The sequence below is a fragment of the Vigna unguiculata genome, chromosome 3 (assembly GCF_004118075.2).
Source record: "Vigna unguiculata cultivar IT97K-499-35 chromosome 3, ASM411807v1, whole genome shotgun sequence".
NCBI classification, from domain to species: Eukaryota; Viridiplantae; Streptophyta; class Magnoliopsida; order Fabales; family Fabaceae; genus Vigna; species Vigna unguiculata.
Genome location: NC_040281.1, coordinates 4858978 through 4882667, shown reverse-complemented (window position 1 = coordinate 4882667; position 23690 = coordinate 4858978). Strand labels below are relative to the sequence as shown.

Genomic DNA, 23690 nt, shown 5'->3' with positions numbered 1-23690 from the left:
TATAGCGTGACTTGTAGAAACTTCGTCAAAACATATCTGTGAAGAGAAAGTCCTTTTTGCTTTATTTTCAAAATTTGTGAATTGAGATCTTGAGTTTTCTGAATGAATTTTTAGTTTAATCAGATGAAAGTAGTTAAAATTGAGATTATGCTTAGAATCGTAAACATTTCAAATCTTTGAAAAGGAAGAAGAATTAAATATGTTTTTGGTCCTTTAATTTTTGGTGAATTTTGAAATTAGTCCGTATTGAAACTTTCAACCAATCTAGTCTTTCACCTTTCTAAATATGTGTATTTAGTCCTTTTAATCAAATTGTTAAGTTTATTTAACATATCAAGCGCGTTTCATAATAATATTTGACTTAGCATTGAAATAAACATGTATCAAATAATGTAAACAACTCAAATACAATCCTGAAATGTATACGAAACATTAAATAAACTTAACAAATTTGATTAAAAAGACTAAATCCACGTATTTCAAAAGATGAATAACTAAATTGGTCTAAAATTTCTAAATTCACTAATTTTAAAATTAATTAAAAATTAAGTGACAAAAAACATATTTAACCCAAAAAAAAAGAAGATCTTTAGTTGTGGATTTCACACCACCATAGTTTAACCCACAATTTTAATACATTACTATATTTATAAATCTTTTAAGTTTAGGTTATCATTATTGTAGTAGCAGTTTAGGTTTAAACACGTACTTTAAATATCGAAAAGAGAGTCGGAAGAAGTTAGTTTGCAAACAATGGCCCCTCTGAGGGGGGGAGTGTGAAGAGCATGATCTGATTGATGAGTGCAATGCAACAATAACTTGTGATCACTCACGTGTGTGGGGTATGAGTAGTGTAGGAGCCTCATTGCTCTTTATTTCTCTTTCGTTCCTCTTCTTTTCATCTTACACCATCTGAACTCTCTTTTTCTCTTCATCATTCAATGCAAATAATTAGGATCCATACCCAATTTAATTCTCCATCCCATCAATTCTTATCAACAATGCCACTTTCACACTGAATTTAAAACAGACTCAATGTCACCAACTAAATACAAACACACTCTTAATTAAAACTTTCTTTTGCTTAAGTTTCCAATGAGTCGATATATTAACAGATGAAATCATTTAGGATCAACAAAGGGGTGGTGGCGCAGTTGGCTAGCGCGTAGGTCTCATAGCTTAAGAGTAATCCTGAGGTCGAGAGTTCGAGCCTCTCTCACCCCAAAAATTACTTTTTTCTTTTATGTTTGGTTTCAACATTAAGTTATTTGAAAGATTTCAACACGGGGTACCAAGTTGTCATTCTAGTCTAAATATAAAGAGGCATGGGTCAACCATAACTACAAAAGAAAACGTTTTAAAATTTGGACTTTATGTATTGCTATTTTTGCTATGGATTCATAGTTGAATCCATGAGACAAAATGAATAACCCAAATTTACAATTCAACCTTATCCTTATCATGTATACTTTCTCTCCATTTTTTTTTTCTCAGTGACTTCCTCTTTTGCTTACACTCTTGCTTTTAGGGATGAACTTACTAAATCCATTTCGGATTTTCTCATTGGTAACTGATGAGTTTAATGAAATGGGTGACTCAGAATCTCTTTTGGGTATGCTCAAATCATTACGAGGTAGTTTCAACTGATCACCATTTTGGGGACTTTTTGTGACTTCAAAGGTTGACTCCACAGGGTTGTCAGAATCAAGTAGAAAGTCTTCCAAAGTTGCAAGGCTTTTCAACTGCTGTCCAAGTGATGCAATGGTCTTCTGACACTCAGCAAATCTACCAGCAGCCAAAGCAAGTTCCTTTTCCTGCACACACCATGCCAAGTTCTTCAAATCAAAACACATGATGCAAGATTTTCTTAATCATGTTTAGGGATATTTCACTTTGATGAATTCCATCATCAAAAAATTAACGCCAGAATATTAGCTTGCAAGTTTCAACAAACACATTAAAGAAGGCTTAAAAAATCAAGTTCCCTGATAAGTTTTAGCATACTGACCTGTTTTAACTTCAAATTGTGATTAACGACTTCCCTCTGCTTTATCTCGGTGTCTTGCTGAACGTGAGCTTCTTGTTTCATTTTCAAAAGCTCCTCCTCCAATTTTCCACGTTTGATTGAATTCTCAGCAGACAAAGCTCGTTCCTTCTGAATCTCTGCCTCCAAAGAACAGATTTTTGAAATCAGTTTTTCGACTTCAGTTTGAGTAAGTTTGAGGGTAGACTCCACTATCTCCTTCTTTGCTTTTGTTTCTTTCAGTTCTTCGCATGCTTCTTGGTTTGATCTTTTTGCAAGAGCTAACTGAGTTTGAAACTCTGCTACCTTCAACTCTGCTTCCCTAATCTGACTCTCTGATGTCTCAAGCTGCGTATGGTACTTGGTCAAAACCATCTCTACCTCAACTTTCCCTGCTTCCATTTTCTCCAGCTTCTTCTCCAATTCAGAATTCTTCTGAATCATAGCTTCCATTTCACATTCCATTTTCACCAGCTTCTTCTCCAATTCAACATTCTTTTGAATCAAAGCTTCCACTTCAGCTTCCATAGTAGCCTGATCAACATTAGATTGATCTGATGCAACTCCTTCCCTAACATTCTCTGGAAATGCAGCAAGCCTTTCCATCTCAAGGAAATCATCCATGAGATTGATCTCAGTTGAAGGGACCATGTGATTTTTTCCATTAGTCTTTTCCTTCTTAAGTTGATCAATTTCCATAACTAAAGAAGACGAGCACGAATCAAAACGACTTGGCTCATATTCATTCATCTCCCATCCACCTAACTTTCGCAAATCAGTTTGAACTGCTAGTAACCTCTCTCCACTATCCGACATGCTATCTGTGAAAGACTCAACACAAACTGAAGATGCAGTCACGGACCTGTGATCATTGACAGAAAATGTTTTACGAGTCATTGCTTTCAGTCTACGGCACTCAGTCTCAAGCTTCGCAACCTTCTTCACACTCTCCAAATGTTGCTTGCTAGCCGTCTCAGCTGCTTGAGAACTCAAATTCCTCTCAACTATCCTCAGTTCTAGTTCCTCCAGTCGAGATTGCAGCTCATGTTTAAGACTTGAATTCTCTTTCTGCACAGCCTCTAGCCTCTGCTGAAGATCAAAACGAATTGATGCAGCAGAATCTGCTTTAGCTGATTGAAGTTGAGCTTCAAGATCAGCAACTTTTCCCTCAAGTTCAGATTTCTTGAATTCCCACTCACGACAACTATTCACGACAGCTTCAACAATCTTTTGCTCTTGCACTTCTCTAGCTTGTCGAAGCTGCCTCAGACACTCTTTGAGTGCACCATCAAGATGACCAACTCTGTCTTCCAGAATTGAGTTCTTCTGCCTCGTAGCATCAAGCTGTTGTTTTAAAGATGACACTTCATTTTCAGCCTTCTCCCAGCCTTAAAAGATGAGAAGCCAATCAAAACCTTTTATTCAATAAACATAGATTTTCTGGCCGGTAAAAAACAAACTTTTCAAATAATTTGGATTCCCATTAAGGTTGTGTTAGTCATAACGACCACCAGACTGTTCTAATTTATTGGTGCACAAGAACGACATTGATGAATAAAATCTTTCAGAGAGAAAACTTCATCAAGAATTTTTCTTTTTAATCACCTTAAAGTATCCATTTTTGTGGTCGAACGCCCAACCCATTTCTTTGTGATAATAAATATCTGAGGTAGCACTATTTCCATTGAACATGCATGGTAAGGGCCAAACAATAAATACCTGATACAGCTTCTTCTGCAACTTTGGCATGCTGTTTTACCAAGTCTTCTTTGGCACTAATATTCAGCAGAGCAGCAGCTAATTTGTCTGTAAGAATCTTTACATCCGTAACCTCTTCTTTACTCATTTTTGGGGTACTAATGTCGTCATTTGATGCAGACTTAGACGTGACTTCAGGTGATAAAGCAGCTTGTGTTGTATATACCTATTCAACATAGGAAGAAGAATCAGATTCCTCATACCAATTTTCCAACTTCACAATAATCCGAAGAAGCAGAGTTCTCACACTTGAAAAGGGAATAATTAAACACAAAGTCCATCATGATTATAAAAGGAATGAGTCCATTTAAAACCTGAGATCAAACAAGCAATAACCATTCTTTTCATCTTGACTACACATTACAAGCTATCTCACAGTATGAACAGCTGGTGTTATCAGTTCAGATTCTTGCATAATTGACTCCACCAAACCTTTGCAATAAATCATGATTTCTTTTCGAAATGGTACGCTGTTTTTTATTAATCAAGCCTTGATCTCCTTTAACAAGGAGTATGATTTTAACTTAAGAAATGGTCACAACCCAGATAATTTGTTTCACCGCCAAACAACAATCAAAGCTGGTCAAGATTGAAGTGTCAAAGATATAAAGAAATAGGAGGTTTTAAAAAATGATCCGTGACTGCAATTGCAGCCATATCAGTCACATTTCTCTGATATTTCAAGGATCATGACGAAATTAGAATATGAAGCATCTTGAATAGGATGAAACCGTGTGAGAAAAAGTTACCCGAAAAAGCACATAACCAATCATCTCAGAAATCAAAAGTTTAAACACACGAATACCAGTTCCGTTCCAATGCCCACCTGATCATCAGAGAACCTTTCTGAAAGAGATGAGATTGAACCAGAACTCTCCGTTTCACCGGGACTTTTCTCCGATGACTTCCTGCGCCAAAGCCAACTCCTCCGGTCCATCTACGATTGTATAAGCAGAAAGCAGCAACTAGCACCGCCTCCGTTATTCTCTCAAAAACAATGACCCACCTACAACACCATTACACAACACAACGCAAAAAAACTCAAAACTTGATCAGGGAAACAAGACTCAATTGGTATATGACAATGACACCAATGAGGAAGCTATCAAAATCTGCATTCTGCAAGCGAAATCCCCAGCACAAGGGAAACAAAAATAGGAGAGTGAAACCAGAATCGAGTATGAAACAGAACAGAAGAGAAGTGGTTAGTTATGAGCTTTGCTTAGAATTCACTTCCCACCCAAACCCATCTACCTCCATTCCCAACTTTTATTGAAAAACTTTCCATAAAAGCTTAGCGCTTTGAATGGAGGCTTGAAAGGGATCACTCCGAAACGTCAAAAGTAAAATAAACAAAAAAAAAAAAAAACGATTTTTGTTTTTCTTTTCGTTTAATTTCATCTCGTTTTCATGGATATTGCTCTCAACTGGAAATAGTAACAACTCCTCTGACAGTCACCTACCAAGGACTACTCAAATTGACGCCATTGAATCCAACATTGAGAATAAAAAAATCTGCAAAATAAGAAGCGGTGATTGACCCACTTGAATTATCTCTCACGATATTGCTCCACAAGAAGTACGATAAGCACCCAATTGACAGGGACATGAATGGGATATAGTACCTTCCACTACTTCCAGTGTGTGGAAAGACAGGCTATGGAGATCGGAGAGGAATGTCAGAGGAATTTTTCATGGCTCAAGGAACATCATGCGAAGATTCAGATATATTATCCAACACGTTTCTTTGTCACACATAAAAACCAAAACTTTAAAAAAAAAAAAGAAATAATGAAAGAGAGAGAGAGAGAGAGAGGGGTGGGGAAGACCATGTGAAGAGAGAGAGAGAGAGTAGAAGAAAAATGAAGAAAATTGTTATGCAATGCAATCCTAGTTTTTTTAATTTTAATCTTTTTTGTTGTGTTGTGTTGTTTACTTTGTCCAAGATTTGGTGGTAATTATTAGATGTGATGAAGTTGTGCGTGTTTTATGTGTTTTTCAAACGAGGGGCGCGTTATTCCCGCTCATTGGTCCTTCATTCTCTCTACAAAATCTGATTCGATTTTTGTTACTGTTTATGTTTTTGTCCTCTGTTTCATCCATACTATGTTACTCACTGTACTTTCCACGCAAACATCACTGTGTTTCCTTCTTCTTCTTCTTGACAGCTACATTTTTTAACTTCTTTTATTTCACGATTAAAATAGATTTTATTACGTTTTTCAAAAAAATCATTTTGATTGTTATGTCATGTGTGTGTTTTTTTTTTTTAAATATAGTATATTGTAAATTTCTGTATATTAAAAAAAGTCAAATTACGAATGACTCCACAGGCCTAACTTGTTTGACTTTGGGGATGTATTGTCCAATCATGTGTTGGAATTTGACGAATATTGTTATTTAAATGTATTGTTCGTATTTCTTCCAATGCTTCTGCTACGTTAATACGATATTCCACCGTCCAATTTATTAAACAATAAATGGACATATTATTGAAAATAACTGCATTGTTTTTATATCAATGATGCATTAAATTAAAATGATTATTATGTTGTTGATATGTTACTAGACACGTAGTTCTCGATAATACTTCTTAATCGTCAACATATTTGTATCAAATTTGGTAAAACTCTCCAAGATTGTTCTCCTTAATTTAAGCTAATAGTTGAATTAAATTTTCTCACTTTTCACAACCAGAGTTGTTATTTATAGTATACATACGCTTTACCATGTTTCGCATTAAACAGTGCAAATTGCTATTTTTGTAGTTATTTAATTTACCCAAACATATTTAATTCAAGATTAAATATGTTTTTCTCTTTCGGTGAAATTTGAAATTAATCATTTTTAAAAAAAATTATCAATTTAGTCATTCATCTTTAAAAATATGTGAATTTAGTCTTTTTAACCAAATTGTGTTAAGTTTATCTGACATTTTAAGCATATTTCATGATAGTATTTGAATTATTAACATTATTTAAGACATTTTCACTTCAATGTTAATTCAAAATCCATCATAAAACACGTTTAAAATGTCAAATAAACTTAACAAAATTTTGTAAGGTTTAAATTCACGCATTTATAAAGATAAATGACTAAATTAGTATAAAGTTTTGAAAAGAAACTAATTCCAAAATTCATTGAAACTTGAAGGACAAAAACATACATGACCCTTTAATTTATTTGAGCCAATTATATTAACTTTTTTCAACCGCGTTTAACTTGTGTACTGTTTATTTACGATAAGAACTTTTACAATTATGTTTTTCACTTAATCAAGGCAAAAGTTTCCTCAATAAAGAATGCATTAGCAACAGTTTTAGCTGTCTGTAATTGACAACAACACTTGTCAATGACAAATTTGTTAGCATCATTATACTAACAAAGTAATTTGGTTATAAATTTTTGAAGTTTTTTTAGAAAAGGAACAATTGTAATGTTCAAAATCATTTAAAAGTTTTTTTTATGATATACAATAGTAAATTTTATACATAAGAGATCACTGACGCATAAAAAAAATCGTGAATCACAAAAATTGAGTATAAATTATAGAATATAAAATCGTAAAATTTATTTAGACTTTTTTTTCTTGCGAGATTTCAAGAAAAAAAAGGTAATTAATTATCATGAGAAATTGAAAAAAACAAACAAACAGCCACATGAGATTTAGATTTGTTTAATCGTTAAGCTGTCTAGCTAATCATATTCTCGTTTTTTTATACAATTGTTGATAAAGTTCCAAAAGGAAAACAGTAGCAATACCAACAAGATGGTCTAAGGGGTTATGAATGAGCTTACACTTGATGAGTTTCCAAGTAGCAAATTGGGTAGTAATGAAAGGTATGTATAAACTTAATTGTATTTTAGGTTATGCGTCAAATGATCACATTTTTACTTCTAGTTTCTTTAAGTTATTTTATAAATGCTATTAAAAAGGGTTTCAACTATCTTACAAATTCTTTATTTAGGTCTTTATCTTTTAGTAAACCTAATTGTGGCTCAATCATCCAATAACCTTCATTATAGGTGTAAACTGAGATTACAACCTTAACCAAGATATTTAGTTGACTTGTCAATATTAATTTTTGATTATTGATAATGTACTTGATTAAGTGAATGTGTTTAAACGTAACTATGTTAACATGTTTAGAACTGATAACTCATTATTCTCGATCTATCAGTATTTGGTCTTGACATATCACATATGAAGCTTGCAATGTATTAGAATATAATAAGAATGTGAAAATGATCAACTTTTTGCTTTTCAATCAAAACTAAGAAAGTTCACACACATTACAAAAATGCTAAACTTTAAGTGTTATTTCAATTTTTTTTCTCACCAAATTGGTTTATTTACAAATACCCTGATTATTTGTCTTTCTAAGAATAGTTGTGAGATAATTATAGAGAATTTGAAGTCAATTGCATGAAAGCAATGATTTTTTGGAAAAGTTCAAAATGTCACATTCAACACATTGAAGGTTTATGTTTGGTTTCAATGTGAAAAATGAAAATGATTTAAAGTAGTTTTAATTTGAACACAAATCATGTTTCATGTTTTAATTATTTTGAGTGAAACCCAATGTGAACGTAACATTCTTTTATAAACCTCAAAAGGAAATATTTGCTTTCATTAGGCACTTTAAATTTGCATAACAAGTACTTAGGAGAAACTCATTATGAAGTGAAATATCTTCTCATACATGCCTTTTGTTATTTTTTGGAATAAAATATAATTTCTCCTCAAAAAATCTCATTTCAAAATGAACCTAAATTTAACAAATGCACCTATTTAAAATAATTGTTTCATCAGTGATGATGGAGAAAATATGTATTGCAAATCTTCTTTTTAATATTACGATCCACATGATCAATATGACATATTGAGACATCATTTTATTCTCTATAACAAATACAAGATCATTACTTTTAGTTAAAAATTATGCATTAATTTCATCAAAATTTTCAACCCTTTATCTTAAATTCACCTTCTAAATATTTTATTCATGTATTGATGAATTTTTTGAAAGAGGATCAAAAGAAAAAAATATATCAATGATATATGAGTCTAATCTATTAACACAGTTTTTAATTAAAATCCTCTTAGACTCACATTTAAATTTTCAAAAATATCCTTCGAGTTAACACGAGTACTTCATACTTGTATTATCGTTCACATAAGATGACACATTTGTCGAAACCATTAATCAACAAGTCTTTTGATATAAAAATCATATTATACTCATCTAAATCAGTTACCAAAATGAATTAAATTTATAATTCTGATGGATCTCAAAGAAAGATCATCGAAGAGAAAATACAACAATGATAAAATATGATATATAAGAAATCGACACCATATTCAACCAAAAATATTAAAACGATAGATATTTATACTCAAATTTTTTATTTTAATCCTAAACTTACCCTTACCCTTGAATTCTCACTATTTATTATGTATATTGAAAGTTTGTGAATCAATGAAAACACATGGTTTTGAATTATTTTATTGAACACTAAGAAAATTGTGACGGTGTGATCCAGTGAATCTCGATTTCTAAAAGCCAACACCAATTTACAGTGTTAGTGTATGCCAAAACATGATCTCAATGTCAGCATATGGAGGTTTGCAGATGCATGCATGGGTTGTTGCCGTTTGTCCGACTCTAATTTCTTTATCCTTTTCCTCGTTTTCTACCTTAAATTTGACCAAAACTTTTATTCTGTGTCGTGTCTATGCATAAGCTGAATCTCCATTATTCGCATAATGCATAACCATGTTCAAAGCATTCATAAAAAATCAACTATCAAAGGATACAAGTTAATTTATAGGCACTGTTATCGAAAAAGGTTGAAGTGATAGAAATTCTTGTTTCGAGTTCATGCTTTGTCCCAAAATTGATCTCAAATGTATTTTTAAACTTTTTTTATTGTTTAAGTGATTGAATGGTGCACCTGTTTCAGTGTTTTATAAAAAGGAATTTGGTACCAACTTTTTATTGTTTAAATATAGAGAGGAATAGTAAAACAAAAGGAAAGAAACAAAATTATATATGACAAGAAAAAAGGTAGAAATAAAAAAAAGGTTTTAAGGAGAATTTTACATGAGAGAAATTACTAGAAGTTAGAGAATAAATAAAAGAAAGGCTTAAATACCTTTTTGGTCTTCATTTTCGTAGTGTTTGTTGCGGATGGTTCTCATTTTCACACAATGTTTAAAATGGTCCTCATTTTTACCGAATGTTTAGAATGGTCCTCATTTTCGCAATTCGTGTTTTATTTGGTCGTTTTCTGTAACGCCGTTTAAATCATTAACGGAACATTGTACAGGCAGCATGATTTGTAATAGGGTGTGTTACGTGTACTGTATAGGTGACTAATTTATGTTAATCTTTCAATTTAGGGGAAATTTTGCAATTAGGGAAATTTCTTTATCTTCGTCTTTCTTGAGTTCAAATTTACAGAGAAAGCAGTTAATTGTTAGGAATCCAATTATGAGTCTAAGTCCCACATTGACCAGAAATGAGAAAGTAGAGCACTATATAAGAATCAAGACCCATAAACCCATTACCTTAAGATTTTGGGTTGAGAGTGATGTCAGTGTCTTATGTGGTTAGAAAATATGTTGTGATATTTTAAAATTACAAGGGTGGAGATTTTAAATATTAGAAAATATTATAATTATATAAAAATTATATCAAACACTCTACGACAATTCATTGTGTGAATCCGCTTATCGCGTAAAAGGGAATATTGTTTTTTTTTTCTTTTGTGATCTTAATGTGTTTTTTTGTCGATATAATTATAACTATTTATTAATTTATTTATATGGATATAAATGGGTTTTGTCGTGTTGTATTGAGAATCAAATTTAAAATTTATATTTTCTTAAGAGTTTTTAGTGCTATCTATTTAATATGTTTTCAAAATATATTAATTTTAATACTTCAAAATACATTATTTTTTATTATATTAACATTAGTATATTTTAAAAATTATAGTAACTAAAAAATAATTAAAAATATTCTAAACAAAGAACCACCTAGAACTTTTGCATCATTTAACATTTTACCACCATTTCTGAATTCACATCAGAATTCATTGAATGTCTCAAATAATATAAATATCACGTTGAAATAAAAAAAATCATATTTAGAAAATTATTAAAAAAAAACCTCAATCCTACACCAAAGTCAAACAAAAACTAAAATATTGTGCTTACTTTACACACAAGACACATTTATTTATACTCTGAAAAGAAAGAGCTTTCATCTAAATAGCATAATCATCACTTGAGAAAGGAAATGAGACACAATTATTAAAAACACATACTTAATGATACATTCAAGAACACAATTATTCTCCGTAAATTCACACTGTCAAGTAAAAACAATGTTAGGTACTTTTTAACGTTCTATCTATGAAAACTTAACGAGAAAGAAGTTATGGTAGAAAAGTAAATGCACCTACTCAAGGACATAAACATGGAAGGTAGTTAGTTACACAAATAAAAATCTCACCAGACTTTCCAACAAATCAATATTTTATTTTTAAATTCATCATGGTTAAGTTTTTTTTTTTTTGTTAGTTTCTGATGAATTTAACTTTGGATATACCTAATACATTTCAATATTTTTCTTGAAATATAGCCTTGAATTTGAGTTTTTAATGTCTTTTAAATTAATAACTAACTTAATCCACTTACTTCAAATTTTATATAATTTAATTCAAATTAAATGTGATAAAGGTGATTAAAAGTTATAATCTTGTAAAATATTATCGTGTAGAATGCTAAGATCTTGATTAGGGTTAATAGTTAATACATGAAGAAAAAAAAGTGCTTTCCAAGAAAAGACCTTCTTTTCCTTAAAAAATAAAACTAGAGACAAGTGGACACATACAAACCACAACTCCCGATCAAAATTTGTTCTATTTTTACAGTAAAAACAAAATCCAAATCATGTCCTTTTATTCACTTCTTGGTTCTTTTTTTTTAAAAAAAAAGCATTTTTGAGCGAAGGAAGAGGAGAAGAAAGGTTGCAGAAACAGAGACGGAAACAGGGGCGGTGGTGACAGAGGGAGAAGGAGAAGAAGAAGAACCCAAACGTCACCTCTGTCTCCGAAAATGAGTGGCCACATAACGAGAAGAAACGGTGGCCCTCATAAACGCGCTCCCTCATTGTCCAAGAAGATCGAAAACGGAAACCTTAGCGAACCTCCCAGCAAACCTTCTTCTCCGCCACCACAAGAGTAACTTGTTCTTCTTCTTCTTATTCTCTTCTTTATTCTTTGATTTAATCTTTTCATCCTCTGCTATTCGAATTGGTTTATGATTTTCTCTTTTCAACGATGAACCGATCCGTATCAATCCAGCTAAGCCGTTTTATTTATTTTAGAGTTAATAGATTTAGGTTTTGGTCCTACGATTGTTTGTTTGTTTAAAGTATGATTTCCCCTGACAAGATGCGGTTACTTGAAAAGAAACGAAAGCTTTTTAAGGGGTGTGTAGGTGGGTTGTCGTTGAATTGAATGAGTGTTTTGGTTTAAATGTGGTTTTTGATTGAATTGAATTGTGTAGGTTTGATGGGGGAGAAAGGACAGTTAGAAAGCTCCGGCTATCGAAAGCCCTCACTATATCTGAAGGAACCACGGTTTTTGAAGCGTGCCGGAGAATGGCGGCTCGGCGTGTGGATGCTGTTTTGCTGACTGATTCTAATGCTTTGCTATCTGGAATCATGACTGACAAGGTTTCTGTTTCTGCTTTTTGTTGTTTTTTTGTTGGAGTGTGTGCGTGTGTGTGATTGTGAAGTCTCACAAGTTTGTGTCTTGTGCAGGACATTGCTACGAGAGTTATAGCTGAGGGTTTACGGCCTGAGCAGACTATGGTTTCAAAAGTAATGACTAGGAGTCCGATTTTTGTGACATCTGATTCACTAGCCTTGGAAGCTCTTCAGAAGATGGTCCAAGGTTTGTGTCATCTACTGTTAATGTCAGTGTTACTATTGAATTTTTGGTATTCCTGAACTTGGTTGTTTGGGCTCATTCCTCAAGAAAATGGATGATACAATGACAATTGTTCTTCTGCTGATCCCGGTTACTTTAAATACATTTTGTGGAACACTTTTTCTGCGGCGGTTTGGTATGTCTGAAGAAGTCTGGTTACGTTGGAGCTAGGATGCATTGCTTTATTCAACCAGGATACGAGCTAATCAACTTGCAATAATAGATCAGTTGTTTTGAATTTATATTGCAATTGCTATGCAATTGAACAAGAATGGTACGTGATAAAAGGATTTGTGACTTGTGACAATGTTCGCAGAAAATTATAAGTAGATATAGTGATTTCATTCCTGCAATTGGGAGAAGTTGTCTTTTAATTTATATCAGGGATATAGGATATTCTCTTGGTATTATTAGTTAGCCAGCTGAGCTGTCATGAAGTTGGTTGGTAAGTTTGTTACATGATCGGTTGCACCAGAATCCAGATACCACTGGTACCTAGTAGCCACTATGAAGATGACTGTCCGTAACAGATGCATAATTGGCAGTGTAGGCTGAGTTTACTGCCTGTAAAAGTTTCCTATTGACTTGAGAAGAATCTGGAGACAGGCAGAGAAATGACCTGGGCCACTGTAAGGAGTATGAACCAGACCAGTTCCCAGTCAACAACTACGAAAGTCCCAACTCCTGACCATGTCAGTGGTGTATTCCTACCACCATTTCCCGAGGGTGCTGGCAATTGGTTAGGCCATGTCCAGGTAGGTGGATGAAGATTTGCATTCCTGTGACAACAGATATTGGTGTCAGAACCGATCTTACATTGAACTGAGGAATGGTCCCAGGAGTGACCTTTGTGGCTGTGTGAGCAACCATTACAGCCATTGTGGCTTCTGCATGAAGCACAAGAGAATTGTGGATGATTGACTGGTTTTCTTATGCTTGATCTTGTGTGTACTTACTGATCTTAATTGGGGCTTGGAAGTGACTTGTGCAAGATTAGATGAGAGAGGCTCAACAAGAGGGTCTTTCTTGAGTTTCTCTAGAATATCACATGGTTCTGCATGATATTGAATGATTGCAGCAAGAGCACTATACTCTTCTTGTAGACCCTGAAAAACGGCTTCAAGAGGTCACAGCCTGGCACTGTCATCAATAAAAAGAAGCACTGAAGCACATCAAGCTTGGATGTGAGCTAAATACTTATACATACTCCACCATTGTACAAGATCTCCCTTGGTGATAGATTTCAGTGCAGAATGAAGTTTGCTGGATCTAGCATTCATTTGTGAGTTGAAGAATTTATGAATTTTATTTGTACCTGTCATGAATGAACACAGTGAACTACTCCTGAAATCAGATAGAGTCGATAGTAGCCAGGTGAAGAGCAATGAATCTTGCAGTTCCCACCATGAATACACTAGGTTGACAACAGCAATATCCCTCTTTTTGTTTGGTAAGATAGTATGGAGGAATTGTAGGATTTACAAGGAATCGATGAAGCTTGTAACCTTGTATAATTCCCTTAATTCGTTGATCCTAGGAACATTTTTGTGTATATTAAGCTTGAGGCTGATCTGGTGTGTGAAAGTAGTAGAAGAACATGTTTCAGGATTACAAATTGTTCCATGTGGGGAACCATGGCTGGATTAAGAGTTAGAAGCATGTGATTCCATGTTAGAAAGTGAGCAGAAAGAGAAAACACGAGAAGAGAAGGATTGAGGCACATGCTGAAAATGATTAACTTATTCATTGCTAACTGAATAGTGGAGAGTATACATTTATAGGCTACTGACTGCTAATTCAGTGGTGATTTACAGCCAGTCACAATGGACAGATCAGTTACAATGTAACTGACAGACTTACTAATAATTTCAAGAAAATACACATACATCTCTAATGATTTAGATGGTCAAGAAGGGATGCACTTCTTTAGTGCGTTTATCTCCATACCGGACATATCCTGGAAAAGATACTCTTTTCTGTGGGTTCATGTCTGCTGTTCTGTGTACCCTGTATCACTTCATTAGTCCTTACAAAGTTCGGTCACCAAATTAGTCCCCCAAAGATTCTTTTCATCACTACTTTAGTCCATTATAAGGACAAATATAGTGACATGTTAGATTTTGTAGGGACTAATAAATATATTGAAAAATTAAATATGAAGGACTAATTTGGTGACAAAATATTTGGAGGACTAATATGGGCATTTTAAATCGCTGAGGGACTAATTTGGGGACTGGTTTAATTTTGGAGGATCACGTGGAGGGTTTTATCATGTTTTTTGTCACTTGTTGTAGGAACCACGTCTTCTCTTTCCTATAAACATGTCTAGTTCATTTCAAGTTTCTTTTCCTGGGAGAATAGCTTTATATAGTGAAATAAAAATATTGTAATAATTTGACATCCTATCACTTGGACCTTTGTTTTTAGAGACATATTTGAGAGATAGATCTTCTATTATTATTGTTGTTGAACCATTGATGACTTGAGCTCAATCCTATGATCTTAGGAATGTTCCTTTCTTCTTTTACCTTACATAAGACTGAAAATATGAGAAAAAGAGCTTAAGAAATTGATCATCTCTTAGCTGATCTTTGTTATTTATAAAAGAAAATTACATCAAGAATAAGTAGATAACTAACGCTAATAAGTAAACAACTCATAGGTACAACGTATAGCAGTTTTTCAATACAATTGCCAACTACCTATATTAAGTACCTATTCTAACAACTTTTCTCAAATAAAATGATAGTCAAATTCTATGTGTTTAATTTTCTCATGAAACATTGGATTGGGAGCAATGTGGAGAGCAACTTGGTTATACAATACATCTTCGTTTGTTGGATCTCATAATTTTAATTCTTGAAGAAATTGTTTTAGCCATTCAAGTTCGCGAGCAAGAGACGCTATTGTCCCATTTTCAGCTTCAACACTATATTAGGTAATCACATTTTGTTTCTTGCTTTTCCAAGAAATAATGTTTCCTTCGATGAGAACATTATACCCTGTAGTGGAGTGTCTATCCATAGGAGATCTTGCCTAATTAACATCACGATATGCAATCCCTTTATCTTAATACAACATACCTTGCCCTAGAGCCTTTTTGAAGCATCTTAAGATGTGAAAGATAGCATTCCAATGATCAATACAAGGATTTTTCATAAGTTGATTAAAACACCCTTTTTGAAGCATCTTAAGATGTGAAAGATAGCATTCCAATGATCAATACAAGGATTTTTCATAAGTTGATTAAAACACCCGTAAAAGACAGTCCAAGTCTAGTAATAGTGAGATAAAGAAGTTTCCAAACAAGTCTTCTATATTTATTTGGATTAGAGAGATGTTCACCTTGGTCTGTCATTAATTTTTTTTTTTGGATCCATAAAGCTCTCTATTGGTCTATAGTCAATCATGGTCATGCATGTTTTTTCAATGATATCTAAAGCTTATTTCCTTTGAGAAACTTCAATGCCTCCCTTTGGTTGAGCCACTTCAATGCCAAGATAGTATTTGAGACTTCCAAGATCTTTGGTCTAGGAGTGATTACATAAGTGTTCCTTTAGTTGCGAGATTCTAGTGTCATCATTTTCTATGATAACCATGTCATCAACATACACAATTACGTAAACACATTTTTCAGACGATGTATGACAATAAAAAACTGATTGATATATGAGTTTCATTCCAAAAGTTTGAACAATATGACTGAATTTTCCAAATCAAGCACGAGGAGATTGTTTGAGACCATAGAAAAATCGATGTAACTTACAAACTTAGGCAAACTCCTCTTGAGAAACGAAAGAGGTTGCTCCATGTAAATCTCCTCTTCTAGATCATGATGAAAGAAAGCATTTTTTTATATCTAATTGATGGAGAGACAAATGATGTATAGCTGCCATGCCAAAGAAGAGACACACAATGGTCATTTTGGCTATGGGAGAAAACATATCACCGTAATCAAGGCCATTGTTCGAGTATGTCCTTTGGTCATCAATCTAGCTTTGAGGTGACCAACTTCACCATTTGGCCCAACTTTAATGCCATAAACCCAACAACAACCAACAACCTTTTGTCCAACGGAAGAGGAACTTAGTCCCATATACCATTATGTCACCATCCAAGATGATCAATTGCCTCTTTAACATTTTTAGGAATGGAAATGGAAGATACAAAGGAGACAAAAGAATACTAGGAAGTGGACATATGATGATAGCTTAGAAAATAGTGAATAGGATGAGGATTGTCTATGGAGCGATTAACTTTTCAAATGACAATAGGCCAACTGGAATCTTCATTATCAGGAGACTTAGTCTGGGATGACGATAGTGAAGGACTTGATGAAGAGGATTGCGTTTCTCTTCTTATGTTGAATTGCGTGGTCTTCCTCCAAACCCAACAAATGTGTCTGATTTGCAACAAAACTTGTACATTTTTTTTTTCCTTTTTGCAATCAAGGCCCTATTAGTTTCTTCTTTGTTATGGAGCTCTTTTTTCCCATTGCTATTTATCTTTATCTGGTTGATACCTGATGATGACTTGGCCATATCTTTCTATCATCTGACTGTTTAAATTTTGTACTAATTGGTCAGTCTTTAAAATAATCCATTGAGATATGATTTATTCATTTTAACTGATAGGTAAATTCAGGCACCTCCCTGTTGTGGAAAATGGTGAGGTCATTGCCATACTGGATATCACCAGATGTCTTTATGATGCAATAGTCAGGATGGAGAAGGCTGCTGAGCAGAGCAGTGTCATTGCTGCCGCAGTTGAAGGGGTGGAGCGCCACCGGGGTAGCATTGCATATGGTGGGTTAACAATTCTTTACATCCACTTCCGTGCATATGTTTATACTGCATCTGCCATCCTTGAGTTTAGAAGTTTTATGTTCTTTTAATATGAAATCTATTATTTGGCATATTAGCTGAAATGGCTGTTTGTGCGAACAAATATTGTAGACTTTTATCTTTGTGGCTAAAATTAGAGACACAGGGTTAGATAGTTTGTAGAACAAGATATGAAGGGAATTACCACATGAGTGAAATAAGTGCTCTATGGTTGCTGCTATCTGTTCATTTTTTTTTTCTTCTCTTGGATGATATTTTTTATTTTAACTCCTTGTATATATTAATTTTTATTGATCAAACCATTAAATATTTTGATATTAACTCAGGCAGATCAAACTTTAGATCAATCAGATATTTGTAGTTATGTAATCTTGTAGTCAGCATTTGCTTATATTTCTCAAAAGTATATCATAATTCAAAGGGAATTTATTTAATTAATTGTAAAATAGTTGTACAATTTTATTAGAATCTACAGATTTGATCTACTCGATGAGAGCTTTATTTTTAATGATTGGGTCTATAAAATGTAATATGTACTAAGAGTTGTTGAGGATAGTGGCTTTACAAAGATTTACTTTTCGAGGAACTCAATCTATCCTTATATTTATAAAGAAGTATGACATTTTAAGAAACTCACATAACTTGTATGTTTTAATCTTGACCTTTCATTATAATATTTAATGGTCAATAGTTATTCATTTCTCACTCTCACAAAAAGGGTTCTTCTGATATATCATATTGTAAATGTTATATATTTTACCTACTCTTTAACTGGATATTTTGTTTTTATTATATATGCCATTAGCAATTTTAGTTTCTATTCATAATTATGAGTACTATAGTTTGTCTTATCCTCTTGCTCTCTTATTCTTCTGTTTATTTATTCATCCTCCTTTATTTCTCAATTTCTTTCACGTCATAATCAAATAGTCATATTAAGAATAAAAGTGTTAATTTAGAAGGAGTTCGAAAAATGTGGTGTCTATCTCTGAGAAGACTTCTCTTTTATTTGTTCTGATCTGTGCAATGTGTTCTTAGTAATATTTGGATGTGATACTTTAGTGGCTGGCTTTTAAGGGTTTCATTGTTGGTATTAAGCTAAGTTGTAGATGTTTGGGAACCAAACTGATGAGTGATTACCATGTGTTTTTGAGTTATCTGTTGTTAGCTTCTCATAGTCCTAGCTTTATCCACATGTAAGTGTTTGAATTGGCCATATTGAATATTTCTGCTTCATTTTGTAATGATGCTAATTTTCTGCTTTAATTGCTACCATATTTATCAGCTAGTGCTTTGGTAGAGACATTGAGGGAGCGCATGTTCAAACCGTCCCTGTCAACTCTAATGAATGAAAATACAAAGTAATTTTCACATTATATTTTCTTGTTTTTGTATATATTGCTGCTAGATGATAGTGTAAATGGATAAAATTGTTTTACAAAGTTCTGTAGCTTTATGTTTCTAGGGTTGCTATAGTATCACCTGCTGATCCCGTCTATGTAGCTGCAAAGAAGATGCAGGAATTGCGCGTTAATTCAGCCGTTATTGTGTCTCTGTCAGGAACCAAGATTCAGGGGATACTCACGTAAGATCTTTTACGAACACTTTTTTCATAGAGAAGAACTCTAAATTGTAAAATATATTGTTATCTGGTAGGATCCTTGCATTTTATTACAGAAAATAGGAATAACGGATGATAAAAACACCTCATCCCTCTCCTCTTGCTGAGGCCTCAAAACGTAGTCAATTCTTGCTCATCTCACTATATACCTCCTTTATTCTTTTTCACTTTCGGGCATAACCTTCTAACAAGTAGCAATCCCCTTGCTTGATTTCTCTCTCGATCTTGCCACATGGACAGGAGGTAGCGTGGTTGCCCCATGCTGATTTTCCAACACCTCCTACTTCCCACCTTATCTGCCTCATTCCTCTGATACTAATAGGATCCTTCCTAATTTGCACCTTAATCATTGTAAGATGCTAAACGTTCTCTGTGTATCTCATGCAGTTCAAAGGACATACTAATGCGTGTTGTGGCTCAAAATATTTCTCCTCAGTTGACTCTAGTGGAAAAGGTTGCTATTTCATTTCATTATTTATTCACTTAAGTGGAAAAAGATGGTTATTTCGAAAGGAATATTCTTTTGTTTAGTTCCGACTTTTGCTAGATATTCAGAACTGAGTAGATTTTCTTCTTTCCCTTTCTCACTTAGGTAATGACTCCAAATCCAGATTGTGCATCGGTAGATACAACAATATTGGATGCACTGCATATGATGCATGATGGGAAATTCTTACATCTTCCTGTGATAGACAAAGGTGATCTTTACTTCTCTAATTTTTTAGGCAGGCAGTTCATTAATTCTTACCTTCTGCTGACTATTTATTCTTGTTTCTGCAGATGGACATGTTGTTGCTTGCATGGATGTTTTGCAGATAACACATGCTGCAATTTCCATGGTAAAATTCATGTTTCTGTTTGATTATTCTTCTGTGAGATGTTCATTCATATGCATTGGTGTGTGTATGCGTGTAGGTTATGTATTTATATTTTCCATCTGTTTGGGAGAATCCCATGTATCATATTTGATTATTATCTCCCTAACTAATCATAATGTTGTACCTAGGTAATCTTGTTTAGATTTAGTTCTGTTGTTCTGGTTAGACTTCCTAATCATAATACTTTTATATCTGGTGGCGTGTGCTCCTTTAGTAACGTTGAAAGTCTATCATATTCTGTAGTAAAATTCATGTATGTCTTTGCATTAACAGTTGATACTGTTATACAGATACCAATTTCTGATTACTAAAATGTACTTTGTTTGTAGGTTGAGAGTAGCTCTGGAGCTGTTAATGATATGGCAAATACAATTATGCAAAAGTTTTGGGACTCAGCTCTTAATCTAGAGCCACCAGAAGATTCCGATACTCATAGGTAGTCTGGTTTTGTAGATGTTTAAACAAAAGGTTTGTTTTTGTTCTGATCCATGAATTGACGACCTATTTCATGTTCTATTCCAGTGACATTTCTGGGGTTGATACAGCAAAATCTGGAACTCAATCTGTAGGCTATGTAAATTCATTTACCTTCAAATTAGAGGATCTCAGAGGACGCGTGCATCGGTTCAACTGTGGTGAGTTGACTGATTTGGTAAAATATTGAGCTTTTAATAGTCCCTTTTTTCCGTCTTTGATGTTAGACGCAAACATAGTGCACACTTTTATCTGAACCCGGGCCATGTAATCTTTATCATCTTGCCTACCTCTCTGATTCTTATGAGAATTTACAATGAATGTGTTGTTTTTTTCTTTAGGTACTGAACGTCTAGATGAGCTAGTTTCTACAGTCATGCAGAGAGTTGATGTTAATGATGGAGAACGCCCTACAATTTTGGTGTGTTTCATGCTCCTAAGTTTCCTCTGCCTTTTGTGAGAGTATGATATGTGTTCATTATCACGCTGACTTTTTCCTCCATTTTATAGTATGAGGACGATGAAGGCGATAAGATTGTTCTTGCAACTGATACTGATCTTGGTACGGCTGTCAGCTGTGCTAGGTCTGCAGGAGCGAAGGTGAAGATATCTGCTTCTTCTAGCTTTTTCATTGACATTTGAATTTGCTTCTAATACAAAGCCTCTTTGTATTTCAGGCTTTGAAGTTGCATTTGGATTTTGGCAGTTTAACCAAAGCAAGAAGTCCAAATCCTTGTACAGCTACTATACAGAAAAACAGTGTTATTTCTGTAAGCTCTGTTACTTTTGCAAGTGCACTTGCTATAGCAAGCGTTGGCATGTTAGTGTACTTAAAGCACTCCAAACATTGATGTATTGCCTGTTTGGGGGGACAAAAAAAGCAATAATCGCTCTGTATGAGTTGAAGAGCACTTATTGCCTTTTAAAGGCTCATTACAATTAAGGGAAATCTAAATCTTGGATACTGAAATAGGCCAATGACGTGAGTCTTTTTGTTTTCGGGATAGTCCCCCATGGTGAAACCAAGGTGATTAGTTAACATAGCCACTTGTATTTTTTGTCTCTGATGTAATCGCAATCATCAACTCCTCGTCCTTCGTGGTGGGAATATATACGTACGTATAGGTAATGTCTTGGCATAATTAATGTCAAAGACGTTTTCTTTTTTGCACCAATATAAAGAGCAGTTACAAATGAGTTATTTATCTTAATTTTATAGAATTATTATAGAACATATTTAAATCTTTGCATAAATTTATTTTAATGCTAAAGTTGATAAAATGAATGATTAATTTAATTTTACGACCTTAATAATTGACCCCATATTAATATTTAAAACATTTTTAATTCAAAGTATAATATTTGTGTAATGATTTCATGCGAATTCAGATAATACTTGGAACGAACTTCCGGTTTCATCATCATGAAATCTCTGCTAACACCTTCCCTGGTTCTACCATCAAGCTTCTGACATTTTGTTGCTAAGTTCTTGTTACTGCTTGTTATGCTCAACAGGGAATTTCGTTAATGCTACAATTAAAGGTTTTTTTATTTAGTTCACGAATAGTTTCTCAAAAATATGTATCGCATCATACTATTTTTTAAATATAATTAGTATAATTATGTACGCTCTTAGGGAAGGCAAAGCCAGCGTTTAACACAGTTTTACAATTATGTCATATAAACGTTTTAGACAGCACAGTAAATCGATCAAGAGCAGATTTAACCATTTTGTGATTCAAACCTTTCTGCCAGACGATAATTACAGACTTCATGCGTTATTTATTCCACCAGCTCAAAATGTATTATTTTGAAAGTAAATAGGAATTACTATTTTCCTTCTGTAAATAATAATAATAATAATAATAATAATAATAAAAAAGTGTAATCTTATCAGTACAGATGAGAGTGTCACAAGATACAGAACTATATATTGAAATGATTATATTTTGTTGCCATCTCTTGTGACCGTTACAATGTAAAGGGACCATGTCGTGCCATCTGTATCTGAAACTCTTCCTTGTCCATTGCTATAAACTCAATATCTCTCTCTCTTCTCTCTGTCTCTCTTTCTCTCTCTCACACACACAACTAGATCACACAAACAATGATTCCTTACGGCGACATGCACAAGGGATCATTTGAATGTCAACAACTTCAAGTATCCTCCATTATCAGAGATGTGAACTACAGGTGATTCAGCGTGTCCTCTAATCCAACACTCTATTTTATCATTCCTAGGTTTAATGTTGTTCAGTGTAAATTTTGAGCTTTCAAATGCAACCATGTGTGATGTGTTTCCTTTGCATGTCTTGTATGTAGCTGTGGTTCGTGTGGTTATGAGCTGAATTTGAACTCCAGCAACCGCAACACTGGTCTCATAGATTCAAAGTCCATAAAGAGAGGCATCATTTCCTTCTTCTCTGTGGATGAGAGCAGGTTCACTCAGATCCACCAACTTCCCTGGTCATTTTGGATACCCTTTTTCAACTCCAAGCGCCAACAAAGAACCAAGCTCCTTTGCCGCAACTGTGCCAGCCACCTTGGCTTTGCCTACACTTTGCCCTCGCAATCCCAATCCTGGGATGGCATCTCTGATGACTCCAGAATCTATGATATAAAACTCACCGCTTTGTTACCTTCCTTCTCCGAGGAACCGACTCAAAGGTTAGAGGACATGACCAAGTACGAGAGTGCATGTTCTACTGTGGTGTTCTAATTCTGTATGGAACAGGGACATATACAGTTTCTTGTTTACTTTTGAAGCATAGGGTTGGTCGGTGGTGTTTTGTTGTGAGGTGAATCAATGTACTCTACTTTTTTATTAACGTTAGTGTCATGTTATTTTGTCAATATTCTTTATTTTCTAGAATGTGCCTGGTTGATCATATAAATCTTGTGGACTCTGCCTAGCTTTTTGTATATTGTATAATCTCCTTGTTATTTTACAATTTTGAATTTGGAACAATCTAAAGGGAAACACACCTCAAAGTGGAACAACGGCAATGGATTTTTACCTTCACCTTTTTTGTTAATGCATGCAGTAGTAATCTTCATTTTTAATTGAGGAATAGAATACTGTAAGATAA

The 23690-nt window shown here is 33.8% G+C and overlaps 3 protein-coding genes across 5 annotated transcripts; 2 read left to right on the top strand and 1 right to left on the bottom strand.

The window, feature by feature from the left end:
* Window positions 1–1337: 1337 nt before the first annotated feature.
* On the bottom strand, window positions 1338–5603 carry LOC114178470 (filament-like plant protein 3). 3 transcript variants are annotated; one of them, XM_028064393.1, is made up of 6 exons: window positions 5407–5603; window positions 5245–5296; window positions 4608–4787; window positions 3743–3947; window positions 2009–3411; window positions 1338–1814 (listed from the first exon to the last, which is right to left on the bottom strand). In XM_028064393.1, the coding sequence occupies exons 3-6, from the start codon at window positions 4716–4718 to the stop codon at window positions 1491–1493; spliced, it is 2043 nt and encodes a 680-aa protein (XP_027920194.1). In that variant the 5' UTR covers window positions 4719–4787; window positions 5245–5296; window positions 5407–5603; the 3' UTR covers window positions 1338–1490. The 3 variants fall into 3 exon arrangements, with proteins under 3 accessions (XP_027920194.1, XP_027920195.1, XP_027920196.1); XM_028064394.1 differs by lacking the exon at window positions 5245–5296 and having other exon boundaries at window positions 5327–5602; XM_028064395.1 differs by lacking the exon at window positions 5245–5296 and having other exon boundaries at window positions 5407–5602.
* A 6153-nt stretch (window positions 5604–11756) lies between these two features.
* On the top strand, window positions 11757–21804 carry LOC114177922 (CBS domain-containing protein CBSCBSPB3-like). The gene is made up of 14 exons (XM_028063525.1): window positions 11757–12031; window positions 12360–12528; window positions 12616–12748; window positions 17419–17589; window positions 18914–18989; window positions 19094–19213; window positions 19637–19703; window positions 19842–19947; window positions 20030–20088; window positions 20457–20563; window positions 20650–20762; window positions 20943–21022; window positions 21112–21201; window positions 21279–21804. Exons 1-14 carry the CDS (start codon window positions 11907–11909, stop codon window positions 21450–21452), a joined length of 1590 nt encoding a protein of 529 aa, XP_027919326.1. The 5' UTR covers window positions 11757–11906; the 3' UTR covers window positions 21453–21804.
* Window positions 21805–22566: 762 nt separating this feature from the next.
* Window positions 22567–23552, top strand: LOC114176905 (uncharacterized protein At4g08330, chloroplastic-like). Its single transcript, XM_028062100.1, has 2 exons — window positions 22567–22794; window positions 22924–23552. Exons 1-2 carry the CDS (start codon window positions 22709–22711, stop codon window positions 23318–23320), a joined length of 483 nt encoding a protein of 160 aa, XP_027917901.1. The 5' UTR covers window positions 22567–22708; the 3' UTR covers window positions 23321–23552.
* The last annotated feature ends 138 nt before the right edge of the window (window positions 23553–23690 follow it).